Genomic DNA, 13,334 nt, shown 5'->3' with positions numbered 1-13,334 from the left:
TGTTAGTGTATAAGAAAGAAACTGATTTCTGTGCATTGATTTTGTATCTGCCACATTACTGAATTGCTGTATGAGTTTTAGTAGTTTGGGAGTGGAGTCTTTTGGGTTTTCCATATAAAGTATCATGTCATCTGTGAAGAGAGAGAGTTTGACGACTTCTTTGCCAATTTGAATACCTTTTATTTCTTTCTGTTGGTCTGACTGCTGTTGCTAGGACTTCTATTACTATGTTGAACAACAGTGGTGAGAGTGGGCATCCTTGTCGTGTTCCTGATCTCAAAGGGAAGGCTGCCAGCTTTTCCCCATTGAGAATGATATTCGCTGTGGGTTTCTCACAGATCAATTTCGTGAAGTTGAGGAATGTTCCCTCTATCCCTATACTTTGAAGCATTTTAATCAGGAATGGATTCATCATTAGCCATTAGGGAGATTCAAATCAAAACCACACTGAGATACCACCTTACACCAGTTAGAATGGTCAAAATTAACAAGTCATTAAACATGTATTGGAGAGGATGTGGAGAAAGGGGAACCCTCTTACACTGTTGGTGGGAATGCAAGTTGGTACAGGCACTTTGGAAAACAGTGTGGATATTCCTTAAGAAACTAAAAATAGAGCTTCCTTATGACCCTGCAATTGCACTCCTGGTATTTACTCCAAAGATACCGATGTAGTGCAAAGAAGGGCCATATGTACCCCAGTGTTCATAGCAGCAATGGCCACAATCACCAAACTGTGGAAAGAGCAAAGATGCCCTTCAATGGACGAATGGATAAAGAAAATATGGTCCGTATATACAATGGAATATTATGCCTCCATCAGAAAGGATGAATACCCAACTTTTGTATCAATATGGATGGTACTGGAGGAGATTATGCTGAGTGAAGCAAGTCAAGCAGAAAAAGTCAATTATCATATGGTTTCACTTACTTGTGGAGCATAAGGAATAACATGGAGGACATTAGGAGAAGGAAAGGAAAAGTGAATTGGGGGAAATCAGAGGGGGAGAAGAAGCATTAGAGACTGTGGATTCTGAGAAACAACCTGAGGGTTTGGGAAGGGAGGGGTGGGGGGGATGGTTGAGCCTCGTGGTGGGAGGGCATGTATTGCATGGAGCACTGGGTGTGGTGCATAAACAATGAACCTTGGAACACTGAAAAAAAACACCATAAAATTAAAAAAAAAAAAAGAAAAGTGCACTTACAGAGTTAAGTAGGAGGTGAAAAAAAGACATTCATAAGGAAGTGGTAATTGAGTTGCATTATGAAGAATGTAATTGAGTTGCATTATGAAGAATGTTTGGAAAAGGTCATCAACAAAGAGAGCATATATAAATACAGAAAATGAATAAGCGTTTGGAGTACGTGAGAGAAAAAGAAATGTGGTTTAGCTGGAGCATCTGACTAATGGGATGAGAACAGAGCAGTAAAGCAGGGTCATGTTCTAAGAACCCTGAAATCCATTCATGAATTTAAGGTATTTGATTTTGTCCTGGAGGCAGCAGAAAGCCATTCAAAACTTCTTATTGTGGGTATTTGTACTCATGTTGGCAGTGCCTGATATAACTGGGTTTCTAAAATCACCACCATGGCTGTTGTATGCAAAAATTTGGAAGAGAGAAGAGTCTGTAGGAAGAGAAGAGAATAATATTCTATCATAGCCATCTATATAACTGATGGAAGGAGCATTAGCTAAGGTGAGATAAGAGAATGGAAAGGTTAAGAGAGATCAAGAGCTGTTTAGGAGGAAAACGAGTATGTAATACTTTCAAAGAGAGGAAAGGATGAGCTATTAACAATTATGCCAGGAAAACAGACATATATTGGGGTTGTTCCACATAATCTGGTCATCTCTAAGAAATGTAAAATCACTGATACCAGATTTCAGAGGAGGGAAGGAGAAAATAGTTTACCAGGTTTTGAATCACATATCGACTACTAATTAGCTACAACCTTAGGCAAGTTATTTAATTCTATATACTTCAACTTCTCTTTGAATGGGGACAATAGGATTGTATGATAATTAAATAAGCAAATCTTATTTTTAAAGTTTTTTTTTTTATTTATTTGAGAGAGAGCACATGCACAAGCGGGTGGGACAGAGGGAGAGGGAGAAGCAGACTCCCTGCTGAGCAGAGAGCCCCACGTGGGGCTCCATTCCAGGATCCTGAGATTTTAACCTGACCCGAAGGCAGATGCTTAACTGACTGAACCACCCAGGCATCACTAAATAAACAAATCTTATGAAATACTTAGCAGTGACCGATACATGGTCTGAGCTACGTAAGTACTTACTCTTGATAGAAGAGATGCTTTCTGAAGATTTGAGTGAGGCCTTAAAGAATGTATAGAAAAGCAAAATGTAGAAAATATGAAAGAAGAGAAACAGTAATAATTACATAGCAGATGTATTTGGGAAATGGAAAATAGTCAACTCGGAATGAATTGCACAGAATGGAAAGTAACAGGATGTACACAGGAAATCTATTTGAAGGCAGTGCAAGAGAAACATTAAATTAAAGCAATTTAGACTTCGCTCATCAAGCAACTGAACATCACCAAAGGATTTTCAGTAGGACTAACCTCTGAGGATAGATTACATTTTAAGAGGGACAAACAGATGTGTATAAAGGTCACACAGTAATTTGATCCAGGCAAGATTACAAAGTCCTCTCTTAACTAACCAATAGGTTTAAACTTCTTTCATTGTGCAATGTGAGTTATTTATGAACCCTGTTGCCTCCCATCATGGTACACTGAGATATAACCAAATAAATAGAGTGAAGAAGAAGGGTAATAAGTAGGTAACGGCCAAAACACAATATGCTCTGAGGCCAGCTCGGTTACCTTATATAAACTGCAGAATCTCAATATTTTAGCTTTGAAAAAGGATAGTGTTTGCCACAAAGTTGGTGAATATAAAATTTCCAGTTTTCTGAAATTGTCTATTAACTTTCTGGGATAGTTTGTACTTCTACAGGTACCCTTAAAATAAAGCATCATTAACTGAGGTTATTTATAATTATATTCATTCTTTACAAACTATAAAAGTCTTTAAGTAGTCAAAAGTAGTTGACCTTTAGTGATTCAAATTACTTTATGGGAATTAAATGAAAATCTTCTGCTTAGCATATATTGCATGTTTAATACATGGTGGCTATTATAACAGTGTGGTCAGAAATGGATGAGAACAAGGAATCTGGAGCCTCACTACTCAGTCCAAAGCCCAGCTCTGACACTTACCAGTCCTATGATGCAGTACAAGTTACTTAGTATACTTAACTTGAGGCAACAGTATTAACTATTCCATAAACTTGTTATGAAGATTTAGTGAGATAGTATTTGACAAAATGCTTAAAATACTTTCTGAAAACATGAGTTCTGGATAAGTAAATGACATGTAAAATGAAGTAAATAAGAGACAAATAAATAGAAATGTCATCTCTTCAAGTTTTTCCTGGGGACAGATCAAACAAATGACAAATATCAGTAGCTGAGAATTTGTGGCTTGGGATAACTGTAACTGTTTAGTCTTCTAACATTCAGTCATTTAAAAATACCTTTTGAGCTACTTTTCCTTCATCCAGAATATTGTATCTCATTGTTCCAGCCTCTCTTTTTTTTTTTTGTCTTTGTTACTATATGCAAGACTACAAATGAAATAGGCACTCAGTGGATGTCTGTGGGATATAATGCTTGAAATATTTAAAAAGATATATTGAGTTTGGCAAATTTCATAATTTTCTACATTGACTAGTTCCTGAATTAGAAAAAAAAAAGGATTATGACAAAAAAACCTGAACAATGCATTTTGTGATCAGAATCTCAAGCTCATAAAGGTATATATTTTTCTAAAGTAAATTTGTGCATTATTTTCTTAAATCTAAAATCCAACTGCATTTATTCATATTAATAATTCATACTAACCAAAATATGGACTGCATTAAAATCACAAGTACAAAATGTACATGAATAATCATAAGGATTATTATTAGTAAGTGACATAAAATAAAACAGTTATCTAGTTTACAGAAAAGATTAAAAAGAAAAACAAAAGTACTACAAACATCTATAGATTAGAATATGAACTATCTTTTTTAATACTCAATACTGTGTATTGTTAGTATCTTTATTTTATATAAGAAGAAACTAAGGCACAGGAAGGTAAACTGAACTGTCCAAGGTCACAGTAATAGTAATAAATGAAGTCAGGACTTCAGGCAATATAATTCCTGAGGCCACAAAAGGAAAACACAAGTTTACATTATGTAAATAGTTACTTTCTTTTCTTTTTATTTATTTATTTTCTTTCTTTCTTTCTTTCTTTCTTTCTTTCTTTCTTTCTTTCTTTCTTTCTTTCTTTCTCTCTTGCCTTCCTGCCTTCCTTCTTTCTTTGAGTAAACTCTACATCCAACACGGGGCAGGAACTCAGGATCCTGAGGTCAAGAGTCCCACACTCTATGGACTGAGCCAGCCAGGTGACCCTACTTTTATTATGTTTTTTAAAAAAACTTTATTTATTTATTTGAGACAGAGAGAGAGCATGAGCTTAGGGGCAGGACAGATGGAGAGGGAGAAACAGACTCCCTGCTAAGCAGGGAGCCTGACCTGGGGCTCCATCCCAGGACCCTGAGATTGTGATCTGAGCTGAAGGCAGATGTTTAATTGAGTTAATTAAAGTCATCCAGGTGCCCCACTTTTACTATGTTTTATAAAACACACTTGAGATGAATAATTATGTGTTATGATATGCATATTTAGGTTTTAATAATTACAGTATGTGAAATATTCAAGAATATCTTCCCAAGTGTCTTTATGCAAAATAAATATTAATTAATATAATGAAAAAGCTTTGTCAACTAGCTTAATAATTCTAATACAAAGAACAAAATAACAGCTACAGAAATCTGAGATAAACTAAACTTATTTCTCTGAAATCATGACTTAGAATTCATGTTACAAATGTTATATATTTTATATATAATGGTTTAATAAAATGGTAAGATGAAATAGGTAAATGTACTTAAAACCACGTTGTTGTTTGTTTGTTTGTTTTTAAAAGAGTTTATTTATTTGAGAGAGAGAGAGATCACAAGTAGGCAGAGAGGCAGGCAGAGAGAGAGAGGGGAGGAAGCAGGCTCCCTGCAGAGCAGAGAGCCCGATGCAGGGCTTGATTCCAGGATCCTGGGATCATGACCTGAGCCGAAGGCAGAGGTTTTAACCCACTGAGCCACCCAGGCGCACTAAAACCACATTTTTTACACAAGACTGGGTCTTGGTAGACTCCATAAGGTTTTGAAGAACAGATAAATACTGCTGTACTTCCATGAAAATCATAATGTTGGCTATAAAAGCACCATAAGCAAACCACTCTATTAGTTGTATGAAGAAGTCAGATCTAAATCTCAGGTCATTCTGCTACCGCTTTATTGTTTTTGCTGCCATAAAGTTACATTTTCCTATTCTTTTCTCTATCTCCACATTTCTGTAAACTTCCAGTTCTTATTGTCTCTTCAGTTATGTAGCTTCATAATTCCACTACGTATCTCTTATGCTTTCTAATTCTGCACACTGCATTCCTGCAGTTCGCCTACACTCTAACTTCTGCTGATGCTTACTCTATAGGTGTGTCATATTGATTAGGACAGTTGTATGAAGAGTATTAAGCCTTCATCAAAAAGGATTAATACTCAACTTTTGTATCAACATGGACAGGACTGGAGGAGATTATGCTGAGTTAAATAAGTCAAGCAGAGAGAGTCAATTATATGGTTTCACTTGCTTGGGCAGCATAAGGAATAACACAGAGGAAATGGAGAGAAGTGAGATGGGGGAAATCGGAGGGGGAGGCGAAATATGAGAGACTGGGGACTCAGAAACAAACTGAGGGTTGGGGGTGGTAGGGGAATGGGTGAGCCTCGTGGTGGGTATTAAGGAGGGCATGTATTGCATGGAGCACTGGATGTGGTGCAAAAAGAATGAATCTTGGAACACTGAAAAATAAATAAATAAATAAAAAGGACAAGCTTTGAAAATAAATAAATAAATAAAAAGGACAAAAAAGAATGGAAATTCAAAAATTTAAGGCATAATATCTGATGTGGGAAATCCACTGAATGGGCTTAAAATTTTTACATTAGAGAGGGCAGGTAAATGGTAATTAAACCTGAAGAGTTTAATAAACAGGCATTTTGAGTCCAAAGAGAGGAGAGAGAGAAAGGTGTAAATACAATGTTTAAGGAAATACTGGCCATGTTTGTTTGTTTGTTTCAAAATTTGACCAAAAATATATAACCTGTGAACTCCAAGCCATGAGGCAAAGAGAAAAAAAAAGAGAGAGAGAGAGAGAGAGAGAGAGAAATATATGGTATAAACAAAGGAGTGAAAGCAAGAAAACTGTCCATTCAAAGACTACACAATAAGAAAGTAAGAAGGTCTTGGAGAATTTTTAAATAAAATTTTTTTTTATCAATTGTACAAATAAGTCTTCCTGTTAAGCTATAATAATAAAGTGAGGGATTGGGATAAGAGGAAAGAAATCAATAGAAGAGAACAGAAGCCTAAAATTAGAGCCGACCACACACGGTCAATTTCTTTTCAACAAAGGATTCAGGTAATCAAAAGGCTGAAAGAAAGTTTCTACTTTTAAATGGTGCACAGAAGTGGGTATTCATAAAAATGATAAAGAGTTCATGGAGAAAATACAGCAAACAAGAAAAACCACCTAGCCATTAAAAAAAGATAAATTAAACTTCAAAATTCAATATTTTTTTTTCAAAATAATCTAAAAGAAAATGAAAAAAGCATGCTATAGGATGGAGAAATATAATTGAAATGCATAAATCGGACAGTGATTTATAATGAGAATCTATAAAGAATTTCAAATCACTTAAGCAAACAAGTCAATAAAAAATAGATAAAAGCTTAAACAGGCAGTTTATTAAAGCAAATGCATCAATGACCAATAAGTACCTGGAATGCTGCACAACATCATCACTTATTAGAGAAATATTACCCAAAGAGAGAGCTCCTTGCCCACACTGACATGGGTAAGATTAATGTTAATATCTTAATCTAATCCTTCTCCCTAGTCTATCCAAATATCTCTCCCCTGAGAAAAGAGTTGGCTACACACCTGTACTTCTAGAAACATTTCATGCATCTGTGAACATATAAAACATATAGCTGTTTTCCCTTTTTTAATATAAATATTAGCATATACTATACACTGTTACTTTTTTGGGTATCTGTCCATATTAGTACATAAAAAGATGGCTCAGGGGCACCTGGGTGGCTCAGTGGGTTAAGCCCCTGCCTTCTGCTCAGGTAATGATCTCAGGGTCTGGGATCGAGCCCTGCATCGGGCTCTCTGCTCACCAGGGAGTCTGCTTTCCTCTCTCTCTGCCTGCCTCTCTGCCTACTTGTGATCTCTATCAAATAAATAAATAAATAAAAATAATAATAATAATAATAATAAGATGGCTCATTTTGTTATGACTGCACCATTTTTCATTTAGGAGCTTTAGTTCAGCACTATAAAAATCCTTGAATCATATGGGATCAAATCTTCAATACCAAATAACTATTTCTCTTTTATATTTCTCTGCACAAGCATCGACTGATACGTACATGAACGATAATAGTAAATCAAAGGTAACAGATAATGATAAGGTACTAGATGCCACTATTACTGTGTGAATCAACTACTGCTGAAATATTATCTATAATTATCTATAATATCTATTACTAGATGCCACTATTACTGTGTGAATCAACTACTGCTGAAATATTATCTATAATCTCAAATGAAATGACAACATTCCACAGCTCTTAACTTTAAAACACGTATTAAATAATAAGTATTTTTCAGTAAACTCAGAAGAAAAGAGCTTCACCGACTCTGTGCTGCAGATATTTTAGATGAGTGAACAATAAACAAAAACAGAGGCAAAAATTAAACAGCAGAGTACAGTTTATAGCAGAAGGTTTTGTAACTTTCAGAAAAGAGGAAGGGGATGGACACTGCTCTGTCTTCATCAAAGTAATCCAAAAGTAAACAGAAAATTTCATTATAAACTCTTTAGTTTGTTTTAGGGTCTATTTTTTCTCTCACATACAGTCTTTCAAAAAGCATGTTGTTCCTGTTCTGCTTTATTATTATTTTTTTTTACTTTCTCTTATCCTACCCTGATAGACTGACATGAATGAACTCATCCTTCCACTGAGAAAATCAGTACCTCCTTAAGGCCAAATCCCCCTCAGAGTGAAAACTGATTTCACGGCTGTCAGTAGCCATGAAACAACTGAAAGAATCAAACCTCCATTCAGGACTAATCAGGGCTCCTTGGCCACCACTGTCATGTGTACCATGGCTGACATAGGGTTTCTGTGAGTGGAGTATGGTTTCTGTGTATTAAACTTTAAAAAATTAGGGCAATTACATGATAATAATAATTATTTTTAAAAGTTAAATCTTCTTCCCACTTCAGGTCTTGATTTCACTCATCCCGGAAACAGCCACAGCTACAAATCTCTTGGTTCTACTTCCTGCATGATTCTGTTATTTCAAATGAGTGGTACTATGCTCTCTATAATAATAAATGTAATTAAATGCACAGCTGTTAAAAACATCTTATAAATGTATTCACACCTAATAATATAATTTAAAATTTCAAAAGCCAAACCTCAATTGCAGAAAGGGTGTTCCTGCTTCCTGTGCAGCTCAACTGTAGTAATTATACATGATACAGTACTTTCAAAAATATGAGGTACAAGACAAGTGAAAGGTTGTAATGTGTTGCTTTTGAGCTTGGAAATGAAGCCACCTGGAGGTCCTGAGTTTAAAAGAAATGTCTCACCACTGGCTTTCTCTCACTGCCCCTTTACAGACTGCGATGAAACTCTAGCTCATAGACCTTTCAGAGGGGCACAGGAAAAGGCGGAAGTTACTTAGGCACCATTGTTCTGTGTCCAAACTAATACCTGACCCAACACGTGGCTTGACCTGTAGCAGAGCTGCTATAAAAAATGTAATTCTCCTTTAACCCCTCCATGTAAATCATTAGAAAGCTTTCCTCTACTGATTTAAACAAATTTGGTCTTTGACCTCTACAGTCAGAATTGGCCTCAACAACTCTTTCAGATGGTTGTCCTATTGACTGTTTGATGTATGTCAACTGCCATAAAACGCAATGCTGTTTCACCACAGGTCTTCAAATAACGGCTCATATGTCCAAAGTCATAGTAGCAGTCTCCTTATTCCAAGTAGAGCAGTAGCATGAAATACTGCAGATTAATGAAATAATGCATTTTGTTGTATCAAGCTTTGGTATCGAATGCAGCTGTGATTTGCGCTATTGTTCAACCAGCTGCAACACCTGTCAACACGTTTCCTACAGAACTTCAAAAAGCTTGCAACAAATGTGAAATGCTTGGAGAGGTTCTCATGTTTATAAGTAAGTTTTCCTGGGCCTGTGACTTTTGGTATTTAACAACCAGAACAGTACCATAGTTAATAAAACAATCAGTTGCTTAACGATCTATCTGAAAACATTCAAATCTGATGATTTGAGATACCACATAAAACCCAAGAAATTATATTTTTTCATTTTTTTGGGGGGAAAAAAAGGCTAAACATTTTGAACACTCTCTAAATAAAACCTAAACTCTAAAATTAAAGCAAGATTTTAAATGATATTTTCACAATTTCTTTAAGCATTAAATTTTTTTCAAGGAGTTCCCGCTGATTGATATATGTACGTGTATGTATAAATATGTACAGTAAAATGTATCAATACTGACATATAACTATTGTTTATTATCTTATAATAAATTATAGTATAAAATAATGATTATAAATAACATACTAAATATGTAAAATTACATATATTTATGTAATATAAATATTTATAGTTATAAATTCATATCTTGAAATTGAAATGAATTTCAACATCTTTTGGTAAACAACGTTTAATAAACTGTAATACAGGAAGATATTGTACTGAATATAGTATTAGAATGTTTTGGTACTTAATAGTTCAAAAAATTTTTTTATTTAATTGAGACCAACTGGCCTCATTGCTTCTTATAAACTTTGCAATATATATTCAATAAAAAGGAATAAAAATGAACAGATGTTTCTCCTTAAAGAAGGCAGACAAAGATTTTTCTTACACAATAAATCAGTTGCTAGTGGATTTCCAGGACATTTCTTCAGGCTAACTACTTAGGTATAAAACTTAAAAAAAAAAAAAAAAAAAAAGAGTTACCTCTGTGTGGATCCAAAATTGGTAGAGAAGATTGAACTGAAGATGAACAGCATATACTGAAGGTGGTATGAAGAGGGCCAGGGGAGAGTAGAATATCTGAAAAATCAAAAAATTTAAAATTGATACATATAATTCTCAATATAAAATACACTTTTACTATGGTTCAACTTATGAGTATAAACTTCATGAATATACCTTATTCTTTAGTAAATATACCTTACCCTGTATATTTTATTCCCATATTTGACTTTGCAATGTTAATTTTCCATGTGGTGATAAAGTTACAGACATATTGGAACTAAGTCCTCCAGACTTTTAGTTTGTATTTAATATTGTCTAATTAAAATAGCATATGTGGTATGTTGTTTCCTTAATCTTGAAAAGGCTGGATGTGTTTCCTGCAAGTAAAGAGGTTTTTCTTATACACACAAATAATCACTTTAAGTTTTAAAAAAAGAAGAAGAAGAAAGAAAAGAAAGAAAAAAAAATAAAAAAAAGGAGCATAAGCCTTTATACCACAACAGCTCCTAAAAACTGGATTATGACCTGGCATGCTTAGTAATAAAATTAAATTACAATTAAAAAAGTAACTTGGTATACAATTATAACAAGAGAATAGGATACATTTTCTCTTTTAACCATATTTTTATTTGGCGGATTGAGAGCAAGAGATACCCTAAATTTTTCAGAGTCAGTAAGGAAGAAGCTATGATACGATGCCATAGTGGAAACAAATTTTAAAGGTCCGTATTTCCTAACAGACGGAAATGCCTCTGCCTTGGAAAAACAACTTGTGCTTAAACCGCAGAACTGGTTAGAACCAACTAATAAACACAAACTGCTGTGTTTTCCTAATGACTTTGATCTCCAAGAGTGATTTTATGTTGTAAGAAAACATTTCATTAAATGAAATGCTAAACAAACAAATAAGAATGAAAGGACTCTCACTTCATACTTTGTATTTTATGGAATTAATATTTCTAAAAAACTAGTTCTTTTAAAAACATTTCTTCTGAATATTAAATTTCATTTCTAAATTATTGTTAAAGCTTTTGTTCTTAGTTAGTTCAATATCATTTCAACTATGTTTAGTTGTGATGATGTATTTGAAATTGGACATTTACATAAACCCTTCTAGTTTTTGTTTTGAATCTTAAGTCATGAAAAATCTCAACTGTCATCACAAGCAAGATCAGTTTTATTATTTATAAATGTATTATTCAGCAATGGATTGGATTAGTGAGCAACCAAAGAACACTGGGCTCTTTTTCAAAGACATCCATTTGAAGTTTTAGTGCTACTACAGAATTTCTCCAGGATGTTCACAGGGTTCTTAAACTTCTCTAGGCTTTAGTTTTCTCAAATGAGTGGTGAAGGAGAAAACCATGTGACACTTAGCCATCCTTCTGGTTCCAAAAGATCTGTGATACTATTTTGAATTTTTTTTAAAGATTTATTTATTTATTTATTTTAGAGAAAGAGAGAGGGAGAGACGAAGCAGAGAAGGTGGGGAGGGGCAGAGGGTGAAAAGCAGACTCCACTGAGAGCAGAGCCTGATGCAAGACTAGATCTCATCACCCTGAGATCGTGACCTGAGCCTGAATCAAGAGTCAGTGTTTACCTGACTGAGCCACCCAAGCGCTCCTATTTTTATTTTTTAAAATATATTCCAATAGCTCTCTTACAACAGGTTAATAAAAAAAAAGTACTTGAAACATATATATACCTTATGATAAAAGCATTTTAAGTTAAGGAATATTCTGGAATCTTTAAGATGTGAATAAAAATATAAAACAACTTATCTTGGATGCTTAAATAGTTTTATTTGGAAAGAAATCACATACTACATGAATATTTATATTTCATTATAATTCCCCAAAGTGTGGAGAAATAGTCCTTTCAGATAATAACCACTGTTATGGGAAAGTGGTTCTATGCTCAACTAAGTTGTGAAGTAATGACTTAAACAACTGAAGTTTTCTTCTCAGAACTTCTTAGAGCCTTTACAATGCTAATATGACGCACAAGGGTGGTAGCCCATCAAATACTTCCTTCATGAGTTTCCCATAGGATTAGTTTTCCTAAAAACAGGCTTGATAAATCAATGTCCCAAATCTTACAAATCAGTAAATATAATTAGCAAAAAACTGAAAAATGAACTCAGCATGAATTTCAAAAAAGGAAACTTCTAGTAAGAAATAAATATATTGGTCAGGGAATAAGTCTCATGAACTATGTGAAAGTTATATTCTTATGATTAATACAGTACCTTAAAAAAATCTAATGATACAACCAAGCTTCTAATTTCTAGAATGAAAAGCAGTTTAGCAAAGGTTTGGGTCTGAAAATTCTCGCTCATCTTCTCTACCTCACATCTTCACATTTCCAAATTCTCTGCAGTTTTTAAAGCCAACTTAAGGGTCCGTTCCATCATAAAGCCAGAAATGATACTACTTTGGGAGAAGAAATTTCTTCTTCCTCAAAGTTTAAAACTCTCAATATCTGGGTCAGGGGACATTACACTGCTTACTAAATATAACCATTTCTGCTATGCATTCAACTCATGTCATTCTGATTCCAAAGCTCTTTAGCTTTAAATTTGACTGTCGACCCTAGGTTATTTTGTTACCTTTCAAAAGACGTCATGCATAACCGGTTCACAAAGGAAAAAAATCACCCAGGATAGGTTTAGAGGTGACCTTAGGCTAATGGATAGAAGATGTATGGGTTTTATTCTGCTCATCAAGGGAATGGCGCAGCCAGGGCTTGTGTGAAGGGGACTATCAAGCAGGACATTCAGTGGAAGTGTCTCAGCCTTGCTGAAAGTGCTGGAGAGTGTGCCAAGAGATTGGTTTGAACTATGGGATTCATGGACAGAGGGGACGGAGACTGTGAAGCCCCTCGACATGACTACAACAAAGTATAAGCTTGTGTGCATGGTGACGTTTTCTGAAGAAACCATCTATAGCTTTCATTAGTCTCTAGTGGGTCTATGACTCACCATAGCCAAACAACAGCAAAAACAAAGATTAAATTAGATTTCGGTCAAAACCAAGAGGGGGGACT

The 13,334-nt window shown here is 34.6% G+C and overlaps 1 protein-coding gene across 3 annotated transcripts in view; it reads right to left on the bottom strand.

The window, feature by feature from the left end:
- Window positions 1–13,334, bottom strand: part of AGMO (alkylglycerol monooxygenase) — a 349,068-nt gene that overhangs the window by 191,675 nt on the left and 144,059 nt on the right. For all 3 annotated transcript variants that reach the window (XM_059395717.1, XM_059395720.1, XM_059395719.1), the window contains exon 5: window positions 10,269–10,364. In XM_059395717.1, coding sequence (XP_059251700.1) covers window positions 10,269–10,364 — 96 coding nt within the window. The remainder of the gene's footprint in view (window positions 1–10,268; window positions 10,365–13,334) is intronic.

The sequence above is a fragment of the Mustela nigripes genome, chromosome 4 (genome assembly GCF_022355385.1).
Source record: "Mustela nigripes isolate SB6536 chromosome 4, MUSNIG.SB6536, whole genome shotgun sequence".
Classification (NCBI taxonomy): domain Eukaryota; kingdom Metazoa; phylum Chordata; class Mammalia; order Carnivora; family Mustelidae; genus Mustela; species Mustela nigripes.
This window is presented reverse-complemented; position numbering and strand designations above follow the sequence as displayed.